The 24,354-nt window shown below is 35.1% G+C and overlaps 1 protein-coding gene and 1 pseudogene across 2 annotated transcripts; both read left to right on the forward strand.

Annotated features, from left to right (window-relative positions):
• Positions 1-2,341: 2,341 nt before the first annotated feature.
• LOC107926769 (AP-3 complex subunit sigma) lies at positions 2,342-4,847 on the forward strand. Of its 2 annotated transcripts, none has more exons than XM_016857699.2 (7): positions 2,342-2,524; positions 2,627-2,669; positions 2,880-2,941; positions 3,117-3,213; positions 3,797-3,882; positions 4,357-4,448; positions 4,567-4,847. In XM_016857699.2, the coding sequence occupies exons 1-7, from the start codon at positions 2,456-2,458 to the stop codon at positions 4,631-4,633; spliced, it is 516 nt and encodes a 171-aa protein (XP_016713188.1). In that variant the 5' UTR covers positions 2,342-2,455; the 3' UTR covers positions 4,634-4,847. The 2 variants fall into 2 exon arrangements, with proteins under 2 accessions (XP_016713188.1, XP_016713192.1); XM_016857703.2 differs by having other exon boundaries at positions 2,349-2,524; positions 3,812-3,882.
• Positions 4,848-8,175: 3,328 nt separating this feature from the next.
• On the forward strand, positions 8,176-9,674 carry LOC107920522 (cell division cycle 20.1, cofactor of APC complex-like; annotated as a pseudogene).
• Positions 9,675-24,354: the final 14,680 nt, after the last annotated feature.

Raw genomic sequence — 24,354 nt, forward strand, 5'->3', positions numbered from 1 at the left:
GATGTTATGAACTAGTTAACAATATTTGTACTAAAACAGTTTTTGGTAAGTAGCAGTAGTTTGAATTTGAAAATTCACCATAAATTGTGGAAATTGAGTTAAGGGCTGGAAAAAAAATGAGATTAAAGCTAATGAGTCTAGTTTCATATAGAGGAAACGGTGCATGCAATTGGATTTTATGTTATGAGATATTTAAATTGTGGTGAGACAGTCTGAATGACTTCGAGTTCCCCTATTCTGATTTTAGAAAATCATTAAAAATTTCACCAAAATAATTATGAGTCATACTGTATATGTATGGATTCTTCATTTGGTCTATTTTTAAGAGAAACAAACGGCATGGTTACTTGAATTTTTTACAGAGAGAAATTTGGTTCGTAGTGCACAGGGGTCAAAGTAGCCAAACCCTGAAATAGGGGAGGATTTAACTAATAAACTGTACTAATTGGACCAACCAAAAATTGTAAAAAAAAATTGGTAAGTAGATATATGAGTATAAATTCGGGGAAAATTTACGGATTTGGGTTTCGAGTTTTATAACTCGAGATATGAATTATTTAGCAACTATGACGCAGTTGGACAGCTTGTCTGAAAAGTATGATATAAATTATCTAAATTTGGTTAAGTGCTCAAATAAGTTTAGTAGTGCCTTGTGCTCGACTCCGGCAACGGTCTCGGGTAAGGGGCGTTACACGCAATCTTGCTTGATTTCGAATGTTTGGCCCACGAACAACTCCTCATGTTCAGAATCTATGGCCAACCGCTGAACAGGTAGTATATCAGGATACTCCGGGAACTTGGCTACATGCGCCGCATCGGGGTTTATTAGCAGCCTGTGTGCCCCAAAATCATTGTGTATCACAATGCGTCGAATCAGGTTCCAGACTGAAGACGCGTTAACATTTCTATCATCATTCGTGCCTTCATCGTCGATATCATCCGAGACCTCGTCTATATTAGGATCACCATCACAATCGACCTTGTGATCAAAAGGATCACTACTATCATATCCATCATCAACATCCGCATCAGTCTCAGGTGCAGCATTAAGATCGACGCCAAACCCGCGTACAATTGATTGACTATCAACGTATGATATCAGAACCACTATACACGGATCTTGAACTCCATGTTCTTCACGTAATGGAGTGAGATCTTCAGCTGACTCCACATCAACTAACTCAACAAATAACTGAATTGGTGCATTTTGGTGTCTCTGATTCCCACAAAAAAGTGACCATTGTCTCCACGTGTTCATCGTCTACAAGTTCTATCTCGGTGAATTTGATGAAATCTATCGAAACTGAAAACTTGTAGAAAAGTTTCGAGATCCTTCTCCCACGTCGTCTAACAATTTTTGCACTAATCATTTCCTTCATATCATCAACCTAGACATTTCTATTAAATCTCATTGCTATTTGTTGGCAACATTCAATTATACATCCAACTATTGTTGTCAAATTACTCCATTGAAATAAACACATACGAAAAATTGATTATCCATATTCAATATTAGATTTGTTAAAAAAGAAATAAAAATTCTCAATACAATTTCAAGCAAAATAATTAGTGTAATGTAAAAAATGAATTTCATATATACTAACCTTGTGAATTCTTCTTTGTCTATTTACTCTTCTTCTACAGAGTTTTTTTTACTGTATTTGAATTCTCAAATTTTTTTTCCCAAACACTGCTTAAATAATGGCCGGGAACTGATGTCGCCTACAAGATTGGCACCAGTAGTGCCGCCTACAAAATTGGCACCACTGGTGCCACTTATAACATGGGCACCACCCTTGGTGCAGCTTTTCCCATAGGCACCACCACCCAAACCTGTCCTAAACTCGTATTTAAACCTTGTATTGGAATTATATGGGAAAAAATACTTTGGTGTCGCGTATCAACAAGGTTGCACCATTAAAAAATTATTTTTTTAGTTAAAAACGATGTGCGTCAGAAAATAAGGGTGGTGCCGCCTATGCAACACTCTCTACCACCATTGATATACCATTTTTGTAAATAACTAAGTTGGTATACCATTTTCAAATTTTTTAATTTTTTAATATTTTTAAATAAAAAAGTCCAATTAAAAATTTAAATTAATTTAAATTATTTTTCAAAAAATCAAATCTTAAAAATTCTTTTTCATTTTCATTTTCATTTTCTTATAGTGAAAAACAATTTTCCTTATTTTTTAGAAAATATAAAATTTAGGGAATAAAATATCATCATATTAATTAAAATGGGGTCGCCTCTAATTACGGACGGGATAAGAAAATAAATTCAAAAATGTCAGTCACCAAATTATAATTATTTTTAATTAAATAATCAAAACTAAAATCTACCCATAATTGAGTGACTACCTTTTCCCTTCCGTTTACATTATATACTCAGATGCGAACATATTTAACGAATCCAGATTACTGTTTGGTTAGAGTGAGCGAAAGGAGCGAAGATGATAAAAGCTGTCATGGTGATGAACACTCAAGGCAAGTCACGACTGGCAAAATTTTATGAGTATCTGGTAAGTTTCTCTCCACTTTTCATTTTCGAAGTCCGCAATCTTGCATACCGATTCAAATTCCTTCTCAATAATCGACGTGGCCCCGGATTTGGTTGAAATCAGTCAGTGGAGAAGCAGCAGGAGCTTATTCGCGGCGTCTTTTCAGGTTCCTTTCTCTCGATTTGTTCTTAGTTTAGCTTGCGATTGGTTTGAATTGCCCTCTCTGGATCGCTTGAAACTCGTTTTCATTTTTTTTTGTGATCTTGTTTGGTATTCCATCTAATCGATCATGCTTGAATTCCTACTTATAGATATCTTTTTTTATGTCGTTTTCTTTTGTTTTCCCTTCAGTTTTGATTTTGATTTTTTTTAACAGTCTTATGCAGTAGAGCTGAGAACGTAAGCAATTTCATAGATGCGGAATCAATTTTTGGTCTGGTAATTTCTTTTATTTTCCTAACTTTCTCTCGTTCTTGTAAGAGTTGTTTCCAATTGATTTTCACTTATGTTCTCGTGATTTGAACTTTTATTTGAGCCTTGTTAATAACTTCCAGAGCTTTATTACGACTCTGCTTTAGAACTTTATTAATTGTTACATAATTCTCACTTGCAGGATAGTCGTCTTGTATACAAGCATTTTGCTACACTTTACTTTGTCTTTGTATTTGATAGTTCTGAAAACGAGCTAGCCGTGCTTGACTTGATACAAGGTATCTTTCCATTTTTTTTCTTTTAGGGCTTACCTTTCAAACCAGGATTTCTATTTACTCAATATTTGGAGATTTCTGAATACTTAAATCTTGTATTATGGATAAGAAAACCTTTTCTGCAAAGCTGACTAGATCCGCTTTTATGGTCTTTGTGATTATTTATGGTTGAGTTCATTTCGGATACACCTTTTATGAAATAGATTTTACTTTTTGAGCATTTAGCGAAAACTGGAAAATAAAATTGATTTTCAGGTGTGCTGGAATCAGTGATCACTGTTGTTTTGCCTCCCAAGTCCCAACTTAGTTAAGTTTACCTCAGGTTTCTTTTAAGTGGAAAGCTCGATAGCATCAGTATGCTTTCTAGATGCTACCTGTATATAACCATCTTTTTTGCATGAATGATGTTTGTGATTATTGTTATTAAGCTACAAGATTTAATGGATGCTTAGCCCTAAAATTGCATGTTCTCTGATGACAATAATTTATCAGGTTTGTCATGCTTTTCCTTTAAAAACTAGACAGCTGGGTATCATAATAATTGCTGATTTTTCTTTCAAATATTAGATCATTTTACTTACTTTAGATGTGCTGCCTTCAGTTTTTGTGGAAACGTTGGACAAATGCTTCCAGAATGTTTGCGAGCTTGACATCGTGTTCAATTACAGCAAGGTTGTCTCATCACTAATATCTGCATCTATTTAGTTTTCTTCTTTCAAGTGCTAGAGGATGGAATGGGTAATCATATAGGAAATGGTGTTCTCAGAAAACATTTATGGGGTATGGTTCAGGTTCCAAATATTAGTTTATGATAGGTAAATCCTTTTTTTTTATTTGCCGCGGGGGGGGGGGGTTCCTTGACATTGATTTTTGCAACTTTAGAAGTTAACTTCGCCTGAGTTCCATAGTATTAACTTGATAGCCCATATGGACAATGTTTTAGAATAAGCTCAATAATCACTTCATATGACCAAATTTTAATATTTTACCTGTGCGCTGAAAAATGGTTTAAAGTCGCTAGAATGCTGTCTTACAACAATATTCTGTTTTAAATCTATCTAGCTTTTGCTCGGTCATTTTTTGTTCCTCACCAAGATTGACTTGGTTATCTTCATTTTATTCAAATCTTGAATAACTCTTTTGCAGATACACACTATCCTGGATGAGATGGTTTTTGGTGGTCAAGTGGTGGAAACAAGTTCATCAGAAATTATGAAGGCAGTTGAAGAGATATCTAAGTGCTTTCTCTCTCCTTTCCTCCTTTCTTGTGTAAAAATGCATGTAGATGATGTGAGGTTTTCCACTTTTGCATTGTTTTTAATTCGTATTAACAGATGAACCATAATCATGGTGTAGGTTAGAAGCTGCCTCGAATGCCATCTCACTCATCCCGAAATCTGCTTCTGGTTGGCGAAGTAGGTAGTTATTACATTCAAATGCTGGTAAATTGGTCATTGAATTGTTTGCTGTCTTTGTTAATGCTTGAGTGAAGAGTTTCATTTCCATATTGACCCAAATAATCAGAAGTTTAGAGGTGTTGTATTTGAATATTTAGTTTTCTGTGCAGCATAAATAGGAAATAGTTAAATGTAACAAGGTGTTTTACTAGAAGCACATGCTTACAGCTTTTGAGTACTGATTATTTTTGCAATTTTTATACGCTTTTCTCAGATACTTCAGGTTAGTAATATTGTGATTGTTAGAGCTGTGATTTCTCTGCTGTTATTTTCTCTACACCTTTTGTTAAGCTTTTCTATTTTAAACTCAAATATCTATCAACAGAAGATGTACATTGCTTGAATATTTAAAAAAAAAAAAGGAAAAAAGACTTGCCTAGTTAAAGTTTGTTTGTACTATTTAAAATGTTAAAAACTACTTGTACAATTAAATTTAAATAATAATTTTAGTCACATTTAGTCTAAATTGTAAAATTATTTCAAATTCAGTCGAATTCAGGTTGACTGAATAACCCGTACAGGGTACAAAAAAGCAATTACATTGTTTTCTTGTTTATTGCATATTAAAAAATTTTAAAAAAAATCAGAACTATTTTCAATTGACTTCTTTTTGCCAATGGGAACTCTGAGTTCATTGAAGAGTACAAGGTTCACAGAAGTACATCCCCAAAAAAAAAAAAAAAGAGGAAACAACTATCTAAAATCATCAAAAGAAGCCATAAGAAGATAAAAGAAATAAAACAACACGAAACATTTATGAGCACCATTCAAAAGCAGAGTTTGATTAGATCACAATTACAGATATCTCTCTTTATAACAGTTTATAATTAAAATTTTTTTTATAACAATCATATTTATGTGTCAAACTTTGGATGTCAGGGAGAGGCGATAGTTATGCAGTTAGAAAATCATCTAAAACATGTATAACATCATTTGAGATTCATATTATATTTTAATTTTTTAAAATTTTTAAATAAAAATAATATATTAATATTAATTCCTGAGATTATAGTGTGCAAATGTAATTCAATTATTTAAAATTATTTCATTAAATAAAATATAATTAATATATTTTCATATAAAGAAATGATATTTTTATTAAAATTTATTATTATTTCACATAGAAATAAAATTAATTTTACTAATATTTAAAATGAGATTGTATAGAGAAATAATTTAGTAAAAAATGTACTTCACATTTTATAATTATTACTGAAACGATATATAAAATAAAAAAAAAAGGTGTTTCAACAACTTGTTACAATAAAATATTATTATAGAAGGAGCCCTGAATCGGAACCATGCACAACACCCACAAAGTCACCTCCTCAATAACCCCTCCTAGCTTCATGTGATCAATAACCAAGGGTTGAAATCGTTAGAAGGAAACTTGATGAAGGAGCAAAACCCTAACAAGGAAAACAAGAACTCCAGTTAAATCAAGGAAAAAAAAAGGAAAATGAGCAAGGAAACTCAAAAACAAGAGACCACTTTCAAACAAAAGGGAAAAGAGAGCTTAGAAAATGCAATAATTATTTTTCTGTTAAAATTTTCTTAACACTAAAATATCATTGTTTCTTTATTTCATTTTATGTTTAGTGATAATAATATTCATTTATATTACCATAAATTTATAAAATAATTAACTTAGGTGTTATTATTTTTTGAATAGTTCTCATCATATGTTAACATTAATCTTTATATATATATATTCAACTAGTTTGATATCCGTGTCATGTACGGATATTAATTCATATTTTTTTATAAAAAAATTAACGAAATATAAGGAAATTGATAAGTGATATATTTAAAAAAAAAAGTGATGCTTTTGTTTTGCTGTAGGGATATCTTATTTTATTAATTTAGCATTTGATTAGGGTGATATACTTCTAGTCTAGTTTGTTTTTGAATTCTTTTAATATAATGGTTTCTATTAATGTAATTGTTGATAATATAAAGTGTTGTTGTTAGTGGGTATATCCCACATTGGTTGAGTACAAGTTATTTAGAGAGTTTTTATATAGTTTTACTTCTTACTCTTATTGTGTAATTGGGCCACAGGCCTATTATGCACGTCTAATTTTCTAGAAAATATTTTCTTGATTTTCCAAAACACAGTAAATGATATGAGTTTTTTAGGGAAAATGTCTTACAGATTTTTAATCGGTAAGACATTTTTCGGAAAATCTTCCTCCACTCTCACCATATTCTTTCTCCTCCTTCTGTTCTTCATCCAGTTCCCTTCTTCATCCATTCTGTAAATTTTTCTATTGAAGAATTTCTTCTTTTTCCTTTTTTATGCTTTTTTAAGTTGTAGTAATTATGATTGTAGATTGGCTCATCCAGGAGGACCTTTAACAACGGCTTGTCTTCCATAGTCCTCAACTCCAAGATCCCAATGGCTTGTCTTCCATAATCCTCAACTCCTTGAATTGGCTTAAGTTGTAGTAATTATGATTGCATATTTTTTTTTGGAATTTTTGCTTAATTTTGCATCTTCCTAAGTTTTCTCTAAACTCCAAAGACGAATACATCTGCTTTTGTTCTCTTAATCGTCAATGTTGTATATGATCGTCGATTCATCCAATTATCTTCGATCAATCTCTCTCTCGAACATCTATAGCCATAGCTTCTTTACTCCTGCATTTCTCTAGTTTTCTTTCATTTGATTTTAGTTCTGCTATCATTCTTTCTTTTTTTTTTCATAAAAAATTTTGATTTGAATTTTGCAGGTTCAGGGTTCGTATATACAAATAATTCTTTTGGGCTTTGCTTACTCATTTCTTGAAGGGTCTTTTTCTTTTGTTTGTTTGTTTGTTTAATTTTTGTTATTTTTTATTATATTTGTTTGACAATATGGATGCAGGATCTTTGAATCCTTTTTCAAAATTGAGAGGACGATCCAGATGCCCACTTCAGGAATAGATTCTCCAGAGAATAAATTCTAAAGAAAATGTAAGTATCCCAACTTAATACTTTTTTATTTAATTATTGCAAAACAGGGTTTTCTTGCCCTTGATTTATATGAGTTTTCAATTTCACAAAGGGACACGAGTAAATCTTGGTCTTGAATGATTTTAGGAAACACGTTTGTTTAAATTAAGACTTCAATTTACAACTTAATAAATTAGACTTTGTGATGACATGTAATTTGAATGCTTTCTTGTCCTTGATTTATATGGTTTTCCAATCACACAAAGGAATATAAGTAAATAGTAATGAAACCTTGGGTCTTACATTTTGATTCTAGGAAACAGATTTGTTTAAATAAGACTTCAATTTTACAGCATGATAAATTAGATTTTGTGATGACATTCACATGAGTGCTTTCTTGTCCTTTATTTATATGGTTTTCCAATTTCACAATGGAATATACGTAAATAGTAATAAAACCTTGGTCTTAAAATTTTATTTTAGGAAACTGATTTGCTTAAAATTATATCTTGATAAATTACACTTTGTAATGACATTCAAATTGGGTGTTTTCTTTGTACTGGCAACTCAATAGATTCATACCAAATTGTTCAGCAACGGACTATGATTATGCTCATTACATGCTGACTGAAGGGAGGAAGATCAAAGAGAACCAGACAGTTTTCTCACCAGCCAGGGATGCCTATAGGATGCAACTAGCTGAGGCCTTGAACATGAATAAGACTCGAATCTTGGCTTTCAAGAACAAGCCACCAACACTTGTTGAACTCTTTCCTTCTGACCACACAACTTATTCTGCTCACCCAGAGAAACCTTCGAAGCCCTGAAGACACATTCCCCAGGTAAGCAGAACATGCTACATATGCAATTTAAACATATGCAATTTAACTAGTTTGGACTTTGGACATTAGGTTTTGGTTCCACAGGCGCTAATGCATTGTGATTATCATTTGGTTCTTCAGAGCTCTGAGAGAACATTGGATGCTCTTGACCTTATCGATGACTTTACTTGAATTTATTGGACTGGGGCAGCAGCAATGTTCTTGCAATAGCACTTGGAAACACTGTTTATTTGTGGGATGCTTCAAATAGTTCTACTTTAGAACTTGCTACCATTGATGATGACAATGGCCCGGTAACAAGTGTGAGTTGGGCTCCTGATGGTCGGCATATTGCCATTGGCTTGAACAATTCTAAAGTACAGTTACGGTATTCTGCTTCAAATAGGCAGGTTTGTATAATCTCTAAATATTAACAGTTTCTTTTTATTTCCCAGTTCTGTCATTTATTCCGTCACAATCCTTTATTTTCTAATGCTTGTAGTTGCGCACTCTGAGAGGTTGTCACCGACCAAGAGTGGGTTCAATGGTATGGAACAGTCACATTCTTACAACTGGAGGAATGGATGGTATGATAGTTAACAATGATGTAAGGAATTAGATCCCATGTTGTTAAAACCTACAGAGGACATTAATAAGAAGTTTGTGGGCTGAAATGGTCAGCTTCTGGACAACAACTGGCCAGTGGAGGTAATGATAATCTTGTTCACATATGGGATATGTCCAAGGCATCTTCAAATTCACCAACACAATGGATACACAGGCTGGAGGATCATACATATGGGATATGGGATATGTCCAAGGCACAAGAGTTGGTAAAAGAGAAAGCTGATATTGCAATTAAGAGTCTCCAATGTCTTCCTCAAAGTGATTTCCGGTTAGGGCTTGAAGATATGGTAATGTTTAATCTAGAAAGGATTGATTAGTTTAACTAATCCAAAGCAAGCAGCATGATACATGACAGATAAACATGGCATTAAGTTGAAGCCTGTACCAATATAGAACAACTTTCTTAGGATATTAATTGGTTCTTTGTCACTGGTTGTATATTCATACAAGGCTTTGAGCTTTGACTTGAGCTCCTAGTTTCAATGTCTTCAAATTATACATTTGTTTGAGAAAAAATAATTTCTCTGTTAAATTAAATTGATGAACAATAAAGTTTTTGTGGTCATCAATATTAAGCTAATAAACTTCCATTATTTATACAAGGAAAACCTATGTTACAGGGGTTTCTCTTTTTCTTCTTAAAGTAGTTGTTTTCAATTTATGACGGTTAATATTTTAGCTTAATAATTGAGTATTATTATATATTTAATTTGATTTATTTATTTATAAATAAATTATTGCAATATATGTAAAAATAATTTAAAATATAAATTTATTAATATATATAAATTTATTAATATATGTAAAAATAACTTTTCTGGAAAATATTTTTAGGAAATTGCCAAACAACAGAAAATATTTTACACAGATTCATCCAAATACCAGAAAAGTAAATCATTTCCAGAAAAGTAAATCATTTCTCAGAAATCATTTTTCGGAAAATATTTTACTGACAAACAAACGGAGCCTAAGTGTTATTATTTTTTTCCAGAAAATAATATCTTTAAACTGTTTTATTTTTTCCAGTTTTACTGTTACAAAAAATCAGGAACTGAGATATTTTTGGCTATTGGGTGTGGAAATAGTGGGACAGTTTCAAAACTGTCCCTGCGTTTTTTACTCTTTTGCTCTTGTCTAGTTATCGTTTTTCCATTCCGTTTCTAGTATAAATAGAGGGTTGATTTTCTTATTTTTCATACAAAAAAAAAATTCTCTGAAAGCACTTTTCTCTTCTTCCTTTCTTTTCAATTTTCTTATAAACTTTGTCGGTTTTCCCCTAAATCACTTTAGAAAAAATTGTCTAGGAGTTTGTGTTTTAAGAGGGATTGACCGTAACCCTTCTAAACTTTCCTGGGAATTGATCCCACTGTGATTTCCCTAAGAAGAGCAACACCAATCGAGTTCCACCTTCTTTATTCAGGTGTACGAATATCGAAGCACTATGTTAACTTTGGGGTTGACACCCACTACACAATTACACCAATCAGTGCAAATTTGTTTCCAAGGCAGTGGATTTATTATGGCATAGTAAATTTCTAATTTCTTAATTTGTCATTTATTTTCCAATTAGTGCTAATAGATTTGTTTTGCAATAGCTTATTTTTTAACAATTTAGAAACGAATTACTACTACTTAAACATGTCTACCACGACCAACAAATACATCCCTGGTCTACCCAAGCTCAAACCTCTTGACGAGACTAACTATCGTCACTGGTATCAAAGGATGGACATTTTCTTTGAAGAACTTGAAGTTGACTACATCCTTTTCAATCCACCTGCAACTAAGAAACTTGAAGATTCTACCGCTGTTCCTGAAGATCCAGATGTCGTTGCTAAAAAAACTAAATTTAAAAAGGACAACAAAATGGTAAGAGGTCACATGTTAAGCCATATGGCTAACAACCTCTTCGACTTGTTTGTCAAAAATAAATCAGCTATATCCATTTGGGATACATTGGTGAAGAAATATGGAGTCGATGATGTTAGAGTCAAGAAATATGTTATTGGTGAGTGGCTCAAGTTTTAGATGGCCGGTGATAAGCTAATTATAGATCAAGTTCATATCTATGAGAAGTCGATTTCTGATATTCTAACAGAAGGGATGGAGATGTGTGAGATCCTCCAAGTAAATGTCTTGATTAAAAAGCTACAGAAATCCTAGTCTGACTACCATAATCTCCTAAAACACAAAAAACGAGACATTCCTCTGGAAAAAATGATCAACAATATGAAGATTGAAGAAGCCAATCGCGTTAAAGATAATACTCTAGTTACCTCAACTTAATTTCCTTTAAAAGCTAACTTCATTGAATTTGGTTTTAGTTCCAAATTTAGCAGAAATAAAGATGTTGAGAGTTCAAAGAAGGCAGTAAAACTCCATAATAAAAAGGCTATCAATTTCAAGAAACCAGGGAAGAATAAGAAACCCAACAACCATGTGAAGTGCTACGTGTATGGTAACAATGGACACAAAGCATGCCAATGCTACCAACGTTCTGACCTCCAGAATGAAAACAAACCACGAGTGCATATAGTTGAAAATCTAAATGATGTTATAATCGTCTGTGGTTATCGAAGTAAACCTAGTAAAAAATAATACCGAGTGGATTGTAAACACAGGTGCCTCTAAACATTTCTGTGCCAACGAAGAAATGTTCACCGAATTTGAAAAGGTAATTGAAGGTGAGAAAGTCTACATGGGTAACTCAAACACTTCCAAAGTACGTGGTAAAGGAAACATTTTACTCAAACTCACTTTTGGTAAAATATTGGCATTGAGTAATATCCTTTATGTACCTGCCTTACGTAAAAATTTGATTAGTGGTGGACTATTGAATAAGGCAGTCATTAAACTAGCCTTTGAATCCAATAAACTTATACTTTCCTAAAATGGAGATTATGTAGGGAAATGTTATTTGAGTGGAGGTATATTTGTCATTAGGACTATGTATAATAATAATAAAGCCATCACTTTTGCTTATATTGTTGAATAGTTCGACATGTGGTATGCTAGGTTAGGACATGTGAATATTCATTCTATGAAAAGACTCCTAAAAATGAATCTACTTCCTAATCTAGATAATAGTAGCTTTAATAAATGTGAAATATGTGTTGAAGCCAAACATGCTAGACCTTTATTAAAAACTATATTTGATAGAAAAATCTAAATTTTAGAATTAGTTCATACTTGTAATGCCCCGAATTTGGGCCTAGAAGTATTGGGCCTTGAGTATGGGTCCGTAAGGAGGTTTTATATAAGTATTTAATTGTGCAAGGAAATGACACTATTAAATGTCTACTTTAGTGGTTAATGGCCCTGAGAAGTGTTCGTGAAATCTTGGGTTCAAACCTAGGCTTTAGCAAAAATTTTATTTTACTAGTAAATACCTAGCTTTGGGCCAATAGGCTTATAGTTAAATTTGGGTAGACCATAACACAAAAAGCATAGTGGTCTATTGGTAAATAGCGTGTGGAGTGTACATGGGGTTTGAGGTTCAAGTCTTTGTGTAGGCAAAATTTTCGTTTTATTTATTTAAGTGAACTCAGACTTTGGCTTGTAGGCTTTATAAAAAATTGTAGGAGGAAGGTGACACAAGTGAGCTTGTGGCCTAGTGGTAGTGGCATGACATAGCTATTGTGAGAGCTTGGCTTCAAATCCCATGGAATGCAAAGGGATATTTCATTTTATTTCTTTGTGGTGAGAGAGGTGGAGTTTGATTGAAACTCTGTTGCGGGAAGTTTAAACTGGTCAAGGAGTGGATCATGGAAGAGATAAAGGAGGTTTTTTAGGAGGAAAAAGTGGAGTTTTAGTTGGTGTGGTATTGTGCCGAATTTGCATAGGAGGTACTCAGAATTTCGGCTGAGTGTTGTTCCTCAAGTTTTGATTTTGTGTGTCTTTCTTTTGGCATTTGGTTTTTGTGCTTTTTGGTGCCGAATTCTTCTATTGCCTCCTCCTTTTGCTCGTTTTCTTTGTTTTTCCTTCCCTATCTCGAATCGCTACTTCCTTGGTCGATTAGATACTTAATTTTTGTGCCGAAATCGAACTTTGCTTCTTCCCCTTAATCTCTTTTCGTTTGGTTGGTCGAACCACTGCTCTCTTCTCACCTCTGCTACTTCTCAATTTTCTTGGACGAATACTCTTCCTCTCAATTCTTTCAATCGATTTCTTCTTTGTAGACCGGTTGTTGTTTTTCTGTGGTATTCTCAAGTGGTGTTTCTTTGGTCGAATATCAACACTCTCCCTCTCTACATCGATTTTCGACTTGTACGAATATTCTGTGATCAAGTGGTGAGTATTGATTCTTTGTAAATATTTACCTCCCTGTTGGTAATCTTATGTTTAACCTTATTCTTTATTGCCGTTCAATGGCTAGGGACGAGTGGTGCTAGCTTTGCTCATTTGTTCTACTGGGTTAGGATGATTGTCACTTCTCCCTAATTAACCTTGTGGTTTGGTAAGTATTCCCTTTATCTTGCTCAAGTCATTCATTTGAGTAAGGGTTAATAAGGTTAGTTGTATTCTTATCGGCATACGATTGATTGTGCGTTGGAATTGATGTAGGTTTGGTGCTCAAGGATTAGCCACTCTCTTTGTTAACAAAGGTGTGTAACCGTACGATAGTTGGCTGAAAAGCCAAAAATGTGTGTTGTTTACTCTGCTATGACTATAGATCGACAAAATGTCGAAAAGCCGGGAATATGGCGTATAGTGCCACACGAGCGTGTGATCGCGTGTGTTGTGAACTGAGCTCACGAAACGTAGACGTGCGACGAAGAAGGCCACCATGAGCGAATTCGTGGGCTAAGGCCGTAGTGGGCCACTGGAGCCACGAAATGGGCCAAATAGGCCCAATGGCCCAGTAGGCCCGCTTGTGTCAAATCAGCTGCTAGGTGGAATATGGTTGGGCTTGTTATGTCGCGTACATGGCGTAGGCCGTTTTGGGCCATCTTGGGCCAGACTGAGTCGTGTGGGCCCAATGGACTTGTGGGCCCACACGGATAAAATGTATGTTATGTGATAAGTTTTGGACTGGGCTACGTTGTTCGTATAGCTGTGAATAGTTTTGGGTTAAATGGCGGCTCGTGGGCTCGCGTGGGTAGATTTCGCTATTAAGTAGGAAGTAAATAGACTAGTCATGTCGTGTACATGACCTAGGTTATTTTGGGCATCGATTGGCTGAAATGGGCCGTGTGGGCCTAATAGACTCGTGGACCACACAAATAAAATTTGTGATAAGTTACTATTAATGAACCGAGCTATGGTGTACACATAGCCGTATCTAAATTTGGGCTAAACGGGCCACACAAATATATGGGTCCACCTGGGCCGAGTATGGGCCTTAGGCCTATTTGCACCGTTATATCTGTTTAGATTACTTAAGTGGCTCGAGGCGACGATGGACCTGCGGTTGGGTCATTAAGACCCCAATTTGTAAAATTATCGAAATACCCCTGATTTGTGAAGTTACTAAAATACTCTTGATTTGTGAAATTACCAAAATACCTTCGGTTTGTAAAATAATCGTAATACCCCTGTAGGGTAAAATGACTGTAATGTCCCTGTAGGGTAAAATGACAGTGATACATCTGTATGGTAAAATGATAATTATGCCCTTATGTTTTGTATGATTGATGTGCTTATGTTTTACACATATGATTGTACTGAGTATGACTTTGGATACACATAATGTTTATGACATGACATACTGCATGGGGTTTGGATTTTGATATAGAGGAAGTACTGTACTGGTGACTATGTCACATTCACTGTTACGGTGGCTATGTCACAATTACTGATACTGGTGGCTATGCCACAATTACTGATACTGGTGGCTTGCCACATTTACTATTTTTAGCAGCTATGCTGCATTATTATTACTGGCAGCTTTGCTGCGATATTGGTGTGCTGGGTGGGTGGGTCGATTTATATCCCCATATGGCGTGTTGGTTGGTACGGGTAGTGTACTGGCTGGATTTGGGTGGGATGCATAATTGTATTACACTGTACTGATACTGTATTGGGCTTAGGCCCATACTGTTACTGTATAGGGCTAAAGCTCAGACTGTTCTGTTACTGTATAGGGCTAAGGCCAAAATGTACTGATACTGGATAGGGCTCAAGCCCAGATTGTTACTGCATGCATTGTTTACTGTTTGACTGATAGGGGATTACACACCGAGTTTTTGTAAACTCACCATTGCTTTTAACTGTACAGGTAATCCTCAGCCTTAGACGGTTTGGTGCTGTAAGGGACTCGGAGGTGGCCACACGATTACTGATGTTCTACCTTTGACTTTATTTATTTAAATTTTATATTGGTTTTTTGGTTATGTAATAAGGCCATTTATGGTTTTAACTTTTATTCGGGCTTTGATTTCTTACCTTAAACTGCTAAACTAGGAAAAGATGAGTTTTCAAAATAATAATTTTTTTCAAGGGAAACCTGCATTTTAAACTTCAAGGATTTCAAAAGCTTCTCCGATTTTATTCAGTTTAAGGAATCAACGGTGATAAATATGGCAATTATTTTGACAAATTGATTTCAATTAGTAACAACTTAACTTTTCAAAGTTTCTTAAGCATTAAAAACTAAAAGGGTTTTAACTTAAGTGCAAATTCTTAACGATAAGTCCTATTTCTGAAAAACACTTCAATGTGACACACCAGATTCGGTCGTAACGTCCAGGCTAGGTTTGGGGTGTTTCATTTAGTGGTATCAGAGCCAGGTTACAAAACTCGACTGTGGAATGGGTTTTGAAAAATATTAGGAATTTTTTTGGAAATTGTTGTTGAAGTATTTTTGGAAGTTTTACCAGTGTGGCACACCGAGTCTCCGGCGTCAAATCTGTAAGTTCTCTAACACTGTTTACTATTATAGACTGAAATGTTATGCTATAGGTAGTGGTACTATATTGGAAACCCTAGAGTCTAAGTTAACTGAGATTGTAGGAAAACTGGGACTATAGGAGACTGAAAACTGTAGTGAGACTTTGCTCTTCGAAAATAAAAATTTAACTATTTCTTAATCATAAAATATTCGTTAATAATTACTGGAATTATGAACTGATTCATAAGACTTCTAAACAGATAATTTGTTATTGAAATAAGCACTAGAGGTACTCGTGGAAGGGGTACACAAGGCCACGGTGGAGGCTGAGGTAGTGCTAGGGCTGGGTCTTCAACATCGGGACACATGTCTGCTAGGGAGGCACCAGCTTCACCAGAACATGAAATGGTGCAGGAGACGGAAGTCAGGGTAAGTCCGCCAACTTCGGGTAGCGATAACCTGGAGCTTGGAACTGAGGCGTTTACCCGGTTAGTAAGGGAAGTGTTGGAGGAAGTTAGGGAGATTGGTGAAACACTCCGGGCTAGGTGTGTGGACTGTAAAAAGAAGAGAGATCGTAGTTCTCTGAGGCTGAAGCCTCATTCTGTGAAGCATGTTAAAACACGTCTGAACTTTCCAACTTGCGAGCATTACAGAAGGCGTCATCTGAGCGAATTCTGGAGGAAGTCAGGAGCATGTCTCAGATGCGGGTCTAAAGAACATCGGGCTCGGGACTGCTAAATCACTTTTAAGTCAAGTATGTTTTGTTTGAGTGTGATGATTTGGACATAGAGATTGTATGCGTGTGATGTCTATTTGCTCTAGTGGGTAGATGTTTTGGGTGTGTGTAAGAAGTTCCAAGTTCAAGTTAAAGTGTGTTGGCGTTATTGGGATCAGAGTTCATAGCGAGAGCGTAGTGATGTAGTTGTTACGTGGTTACCCTGCTAGTTGGAAAATTTTGAGGACGAAATTTCTGTAAGGAGGGGTGAATTGTAATGCCTCGTATTTGGGCCTAGAAGTATTGGGCCTTGAGTATGGGTCCATCAGAAGGTTATATATAAGTATTTAATTGTGTAAGGAAATAACACAATTAAATGTCTGCTTTAGTGGTTAATGGCCCTGAGAAGTGTTGTTGAAATCTTGAGTTCAAACCTAGGCTTTAGAAAAAAAATTGTTCTATTAGTAAATCCTTAGTTTTGGGCCAATAGGCTTATAGTTAAATTTGGGTAGACCATGACACAAAAAGCCTAGTGGTCTATTGGTAAATGGCGTGTGGAGTGTACATAGGGTCTGAGGTTCAAGTCTTTGCACAGGCAAAATTTTCGTTTTATTTATTTACGTGAACTCAAACTTTGGCTTGTAGGTTTTATAAAAAATTGTAGGAAGAAGGTGACACAAGTGAGCTTGTGGCCTAGTGGTGGTGGCGTGACATGGTTATTGTGAGAGCTTGGATTTGAATCCCATGTAATGCAAAGGGATATTTCATTTTATTTCTTTGTGGTGAGACAGGTGGAGTTTGATTGAAACTATGCTGAGGGAAGTTTATACTGGTTAAGGAGTGAATCATGGAGGAGATAAAGGAGGATTTTTAGGAGGAAAAAATAGAGTTTGAGTTGGTGTGGTATTTTTCGAATTCGCATAGGAGGTACTCAGAATTTCTGCTGAGTGTCGTTCCTCAAGTTTCGGTTTTGTGTGTCTTTCTTTTGGTATTTGGTTTTTGTGCTTTTTGGTGCCGAATTCTTCTATTGCCTCCTCCTTCTGCTCGTTTTCTTTATTTTTCCTTCCCTATCTCGTATTGCTACTTCCTTGGCCGATTAGACACTTGATTTTTGTGCCGAAATCGAACTTTGCTTCTTCCCCTTAATCTCTTTTCATTTGGTTGGTCGAACCACTGCTTTCTTCTCACCTCTATTACTTCTCAGTTTTCTTGGCCGAATACTCTTCCTCCTAATTCTTTCAATCGGTTTCTTCTTTGTAGACCGGTTTCTATTTTTCTCTGGTGTTCTCAAGTGGGGTTACTTTGGTCGAATATCAGCACTCTCCCTCTCTACTTCAGTTTTTGACTTGTGCGAATATTCTGTGATAAAGTGGTGAGTATTGATTCTTTGTAAATCTTCTCCTCCTTGTTGTTAATCCTATGTTTAACCTTGTTCTTTATTGTCGTTCAATGGCTAGGGACGAGTGGTGCTAGCTTTGCTAGTGGGTTAGGACGATTGTCCCTTCTCCCTAATCAACCTTGCAGTTCGGTATGTATTCCCTTTATCTTGCTCAAGTCATTCATTTGAGTAAGGGTTAATAAGGTTGGTTGTATTCCTATCGGTATATGGTTGATTGTGCGTTGGAATTGATGTAGGTTTGGTGCTCAAGGATTAGCCGTTCTCTTTGTTAACAAAGGTGTGTAACCGTATACCATGTTCGCTAATCGGCTGAAAAGCTGAAAATGTGTGCTCTTTAGTCTGCTATGACTGTAGATCAGAAAAATGCCGAAAAGCTGAGGATATAGCGTATGGTGCCACACGAGCGTACGATCGCGCGTGTGGTGAACTGAGCTCACGGAACGTGGGCGTGCGACGAGAAAGGCCACCATGAGCGAATTCGTGGGCTTAGGCCGTGTGGGCCACTGGAGCCACAAAATGGACCGAATAGGCCCAATGGGCCAATGGGCTGGCTTGTGTCAAATCAGCTGCTAAATGGAATATGGTTGGGCTTGTCATGTCGCGTACACGACATAGGCTATTCTGGGCCACATTCGGCTGTACTGGGCCTTATGGTCCCAATGGGCTTATGGGCCCACACGAATAAAATGTTTGTTATGTGGTATGTTTTGGACTGGGCTACGTTGTTCGTACATCCGTGAATAGTTCTGGGTTAAATGGGCCAAATGGGCCCAACGGGCCCGTAGGCCAGCGTGGGTAAATTTCGCTGTTAAGTGGGAAGTAGTTAGACTTGTCATGTCATGCACATGACCTATGTTTTTTTGGGCCTCGATGGGCTGAAATGGGCCGTGTGGGCCCAATAGGCTTGTGGGCCCATACGGATAAAATTTACGATAAGTGACTATTAATGAACCGGGCTATGGTGTTCACATAGTCGTATCTAAATTTGGGCGAAACGGGCCATAGGAGCGTGTAGGTCCACCTAGGTCGAGTATGGGCCTTAGGCTCATATGCACCATTATATCTGTTTAGATTACTTAAGTCGCTCAAGGCACGATGGACCTTCAGTTGGGCCGTTAAGACCTTGATTTGTAAAATTACCGAAATATTCCTGATTTGTGAAGTTACCAAAATACCCCTAATTTGTGAAATTACCAAAATACCCTAAATTTATAATATGACTGTAATACCCCTGTAGGGTAAAATGACCGTAATACCACTGTAGGGTAAGATGACCATAATGCCCCTGTAGGGTAAAATGACCGTAATATCTCTGTAGGGTAAAATGACTGTAATACCCCTGTAGGGTAAAATGGCCATAATGCCCCTGTGGGGTAAAATAATAGTAATACCCTTGTAGGGTAAAATGATCGTAATACCCTTGTATGGTAAAATAACAATTATACCCTTATGTTTTGTATGATTGATGTGCTTATGATTTACATATATGATTGTACGGAGTATGACTTTGCATACACGTAATGTTTATGACATGACATACTGCATGGGGTTGAGATTTTGATATGGAGGAAGTACTGTATTGGTGACTATGTCACATTACTGTACTGGTGACTATGTCACATTAACTGTTATTGGTGACTATGTCACATTAACTGTTATTGGTGGCTGTGCCACAATTACTGATACTGGTGGCTTGCCACATTTACTGTTTCTGGCAGCTATGCTGCATTATTATTACTGGCAGCTTTGCTGTGATATTGGTGTGCTGGGTGGGTAGGTTGATTTAGATCCCCACATGGTGTGTTGGTTGGTACATGTGGAGTTCTGGCTGGATTTGGGTGGGATGCATAATTGCATTACACTGTACTAATACTATATTGGGCTTAGGCCTACACTGTTACTGTATAGGGCTAGAGCCCAGACTGTTCTATTACTGTATAGGGCTAAGGCCTAGACTGTACTGATATTGGATAGGGCTCAGACCCAAACTGTTACTGCATGCATTGTTTACTGTTTGACTGATAGGGGATTACACACTGAGTTTTCGTAAACTCACCCTTTCTTTTAACTGTACAGGTAATCCTCAGCCTTAGACAGTTTGGTGCTACAAGGGACTCGAAGGTGGCCACACGATTGCTGATGTTCTACCTTTGACTTTATTTATTTAAATTTCATATTTGGGTTTTTGATTATGTAATAAGGCCATTTGTGGTTTTAACTTTTATTTGGGCTTTGATTTCTTACCTTAAACTACTAGATTAGGAAAATATGAGTTTTCAAAATAATAATTGTTTTCAAGGGAAACCCGCATTTTAAACTTCAAGGATTTCAAAAGCTTTCACGATTTTATTCAATTTAAGGAATCAACGGTGATAAATATGGTAATTGTTTTGACAAATTGATTTCAATTAGTAACAACTTAACTTGTCAAATTTTCTCAAGCATTAAAAACTAAAAGGGTTTTAACTTAAGTTCAGATCCTTAACGACAAGTCCTATTTCTGAAAATCACTGCAATGTGACTGCCAGATTCGGCCGTAACGTCTAGGCCAGGTTTGGGTGTTACAATACTGATCTAGCAAACTTTAGAAACATAAAAAGAAAAATAGGAAATGCTACTATATTACCTTTGTAGATGGCTACTCTAGGTATACAAAAGTTTATCTTTTTAGAACAAAACATGAAGCTGAACAAACCTTTATCCTTTATAAAGTAAAAGTAGAAAACCAACTTGATAGAAAAATAAAACGTATTAGATCCAATAGAGGGGGCGAGTATGACACTAACTTTCTTAAAGAGGTTTGTGAGAAAGATAAAATTATACATGAATTTTTCACTCCCTATTTTCCACAAAAAAAATAACATAGTTGAAAGGAAAAATAGAACTCTAAAAGAAATGATGAATGCTTTACTACTTAGTTCTGGTTTATCTTGTCACATGTGGGGGGAGACCGTACTTTCTACGAATCGCATCCTTAGTAGAGTGCCTCATAAAAAAATAGATTTTACCCCATATGAATTATGGAAAGACTATGCCCCGAATATAAAATACTTGAAAGTATGGGGGTGCCTAAAAAAAGTAAGCTTACCTGATTTTAAACAGAACACTATTGGATCTAAAATTGTTGATGTTTTTGTTGATTATGCTCTGAACAGTGCTATATATAGATTTATGTCTTTGCATGATTCTTCCATATGTGAATCTAGAGATGTTGTTTTCTTTGAAAATATTTTCCCTCTCAAGAAATCTAACATAAATCTTGATAAATAATTAGATGAACATGTTTATTCTTCTAGGACACATAATAGGGATATTCTTAATGATGATGTAGAACCTAGGAGAAGTAAAAGATAAAGGATTGCGACTAGTTTCGGACCTGATTTTCTTACTTCTTATATAACTAAAACTAATGATTTAGACTTAATAAATGATTCTATTGCTGATGCATTTTTTATAGATGAGGATCTGAAAAGCTATTATGAGGCCATAAATTCAATAAATGCTAGTTTTTTGAGAGATGTTATTAATAATGAGCGTGAATCTATTATGTCTAATCACACTTGGGAATAGTACACTTGCCTAAATGTTTTACTCCTATTAGTAATAAATGGGTCTTTAGAAATAAACTTAGACCAGATGGGCCAATACAAAAGTATAAGGCAAGACTAGTGGTTAAAGGGTTTACTTAGAAATTTGGAGTAGATAATTTAGATGCATACTCTCCTGTGACTAAAATATCTACCAGTTGTGTTTTAGTTGCTTTACCATTCATGTTTTATTTACTTTAGCTTCCATTCATAATTTGTTGGTACATCAGATGTACGTAAAGACATCTTTCTTGAATGGTGATCTGATTGATGAGATCTATATGGAGCAACCTCCAAGATTTGTGGCACCTGGTATAAAATATAAAGTTTGCAGACTAAAAAAGTCCCTGTACAGTCTCAGGCGAGCTCCAAAACAATGATATGAGAAATTTCATAAGAGTATTCTCAGTTTTAGTTTTATAGTTAATGGTGTAGATACATGTGTGTGTTCTAAAATATTTGGTTCTAATTGTTTCATCATAAGTCTGTATATAGATGACATGTTAATTTTCAATTCCAATATAGAAGTCATTAATAAAACCAAGAATTTCTTATCTACCGGATTTGAAATGACTAATTTGGGAAAGGTATATGCAATCTTAGGAGTTAAGGTTACAAAATTAGAAAAGGGATTTTCATTAAACCAATCTCACTATATAGAGAAAACGTTACAAATGTTTAATAGTTTTGATGTAATCCCTATGAGAACTCTTTATGATTCTAGCATACAACTATTAAAAGATAGAGAAAATAGTGTTTCTCAATCAGAGTATTCTAAGATCATTGGAAGTCTTATGTTTTTGATGAACTATGCTCGATCGAACATTGCTTAGGAATCTACTTGCAAAGATTCCTTTATTGGAAAAACCAATACCTCTCATATCTTTCTTATGTGACTCGCAAGCCATCATTTTTGTTGCTAAGAGACAAGCTTACAATGGTAAGAAGAGACATATTTGAATAAGACATGAACCTATGAGACATTTAATAAAGAATGAAGTACTCCTAGTGGAATATGTGAGGTCTGAAAGGAACCTAGCTGATCCTCTAACCAAAGGGTTAAGTAGGAAAACGGTTCTTAATTCATCGAGGGGGTTGGGGTCTTAAGCCTAGTGGTTGAGGAATTCATGGTGGATATCCAACTTCGTTTCTAAGTTCAATGTGGTCAAATGAAACCATGGAAAGACTCAGAATGTACATTTTACCTATCCCTAGGGCGAATGATGTACACACATAAGGATGTGTTTTTTACTTCTAATGAATTCATAACCCAAAATTTAGGTGGTCCTATTGAGATGGACTTGATGAATTCACTGAACTTAAATTTGAGAGGATGAGCTTAATAAAAGCTCTTAATGATTTTATAGCCCTGATTCGGGTGGTTTATATTGAGATAAACTTGATGAAATCATCTACGTAAGTGTGAAGGACTAACCACCTTCTATGAAAAACATTTTGGGCAGTTTTTCTAAAGCTCTTACCAGTATCCCGAGGTACATTAGCTAAAACTTGTTGAGCTATCGCAGAACATCAATTGGATCTGAGATTGGTTGTGTCATAAGTTAACTCCTATCTTAACAAGTTTAAGATTCGTTCACTTACTAAAGAGAATAATCACTTATTTCACTATGTACTAGTTCAAATCCACAAGATACTAGTGCTTAAGAAACTAATTCCACTGTTGCTCTTCTTATGTTTTAACTGAAAAAAAATCTATTTTTTCTTGCGTTTACAAAATCTCCAAATTACTTTTTATTAGTGTGGGATTGTTGGTAATGCAAAGTGTTGTTGTTAGTGGGTATATCCCACATTGGTTAACTACAAGCTATCTAGAGAGTTTTTATATGGCTTTACTTCTTGCTCTTATTGAGTAATTGGGCTATAGACCTATCACGCGCGCACTACTATTGTCCGCCCATTCGTGTTCGTGTTAATGTTAACACCTGTCCTTGACACGTACCACGTGTATATCTTTTTAGATCATTTTTTCTAAAAAATAATATCTTTAAACAATTTTATTTTTTCCAATTTTATTTACGAAAATTCAAGAACAAAAATATTTTTGGCTATTAGGCACGAAAATAGTGCGACAGTTTCAAAATAGTCTTCCATTTTTTACTATTTTCCCTACTTATTTATCGTTTTGCCCTTCCACTTCTAGTATAAATAGAAGGTTGATTTCCTCATTTTTCATACAAAAAAGAAAACAACACACTCTAAAAGCACTTTGTTTTTCTTTCTTCCTTTTCCGCTTTTCTTATAAATTCTATTTATTTTACCCTAAATCACTTCAGAGAAAAAAATTTTGTCTAAGAGTTTGGGTTTTAAGTGGGATCGACTGTGATCCTTCTAAACTTTCCTAGAAATTGATCTTACTGTAATTTCCCTAAGAAGAGCAACACCAATTGAGTTCCATCTTCCTTATTCATGTGTACAAATATTGAAGCATCGTGTTAACCTTGGGGGACGGTCCACTACACGATTACACCGATCAGGGCAAATTCATTTCTAAATCAGTGGATTTACCATGGCATAGTAAATTTTTTATTTCTTAAGTCGTCATTTATTTTCCATTCAATGCTAACAGATTTTTTTTATAGTAGCTTATTTTCAAACACTGCCAATTTAGCTTTCTTTCTTGGGAGGATTATTTTACAAACATGTCTTTCATGCATCGGTTTGTATCATCTTATTTATTGTTTGTACTATATGCTATATCTTTATTTTATTATTTCTCATAATTTATATAAATAATAGTATTTTATTTTAAAAAAA

This window comes from Gossypium hirsutum, chromosome A12 (genome assembly GCF_007990345.1).
Source record: "Gossypium hirsutum isolate 1008001.06 chromosome A12, Gossypium_hirsutum_v2.1, whole genome shotgun sequence".
Taxonomy (NCBI): Eukaryota; Viridiplantae; Streptophyta; class Magnoliopsida; order Malvales; family Malvaceae; genus Gossypium; species Gossypium hirsutum.

Coding starts and splice junctions, on each gene's coding strand:
- LOC107926769 (XM_016857699.2), top strand. CDS start 2,456: ATGATAAAAGCTGTCATGGTGATGAACACTCAAGGCAAGTCACGACTG. Junction 2,670..2,879: donor TATTCGCGGCGTCTTTTCAG/GTTCCTTTCTCT, acceptor TTTTTTTAACAG/TCTTATGCAGTAGAGCTGAG. Junction 3,214..3,796: donor CGTGCTTGACTTGATACAAG/GTATCTTTCCAT, acceptor TACTTACTTTAG/ATGTGCTGCCTTCAGTTTTT.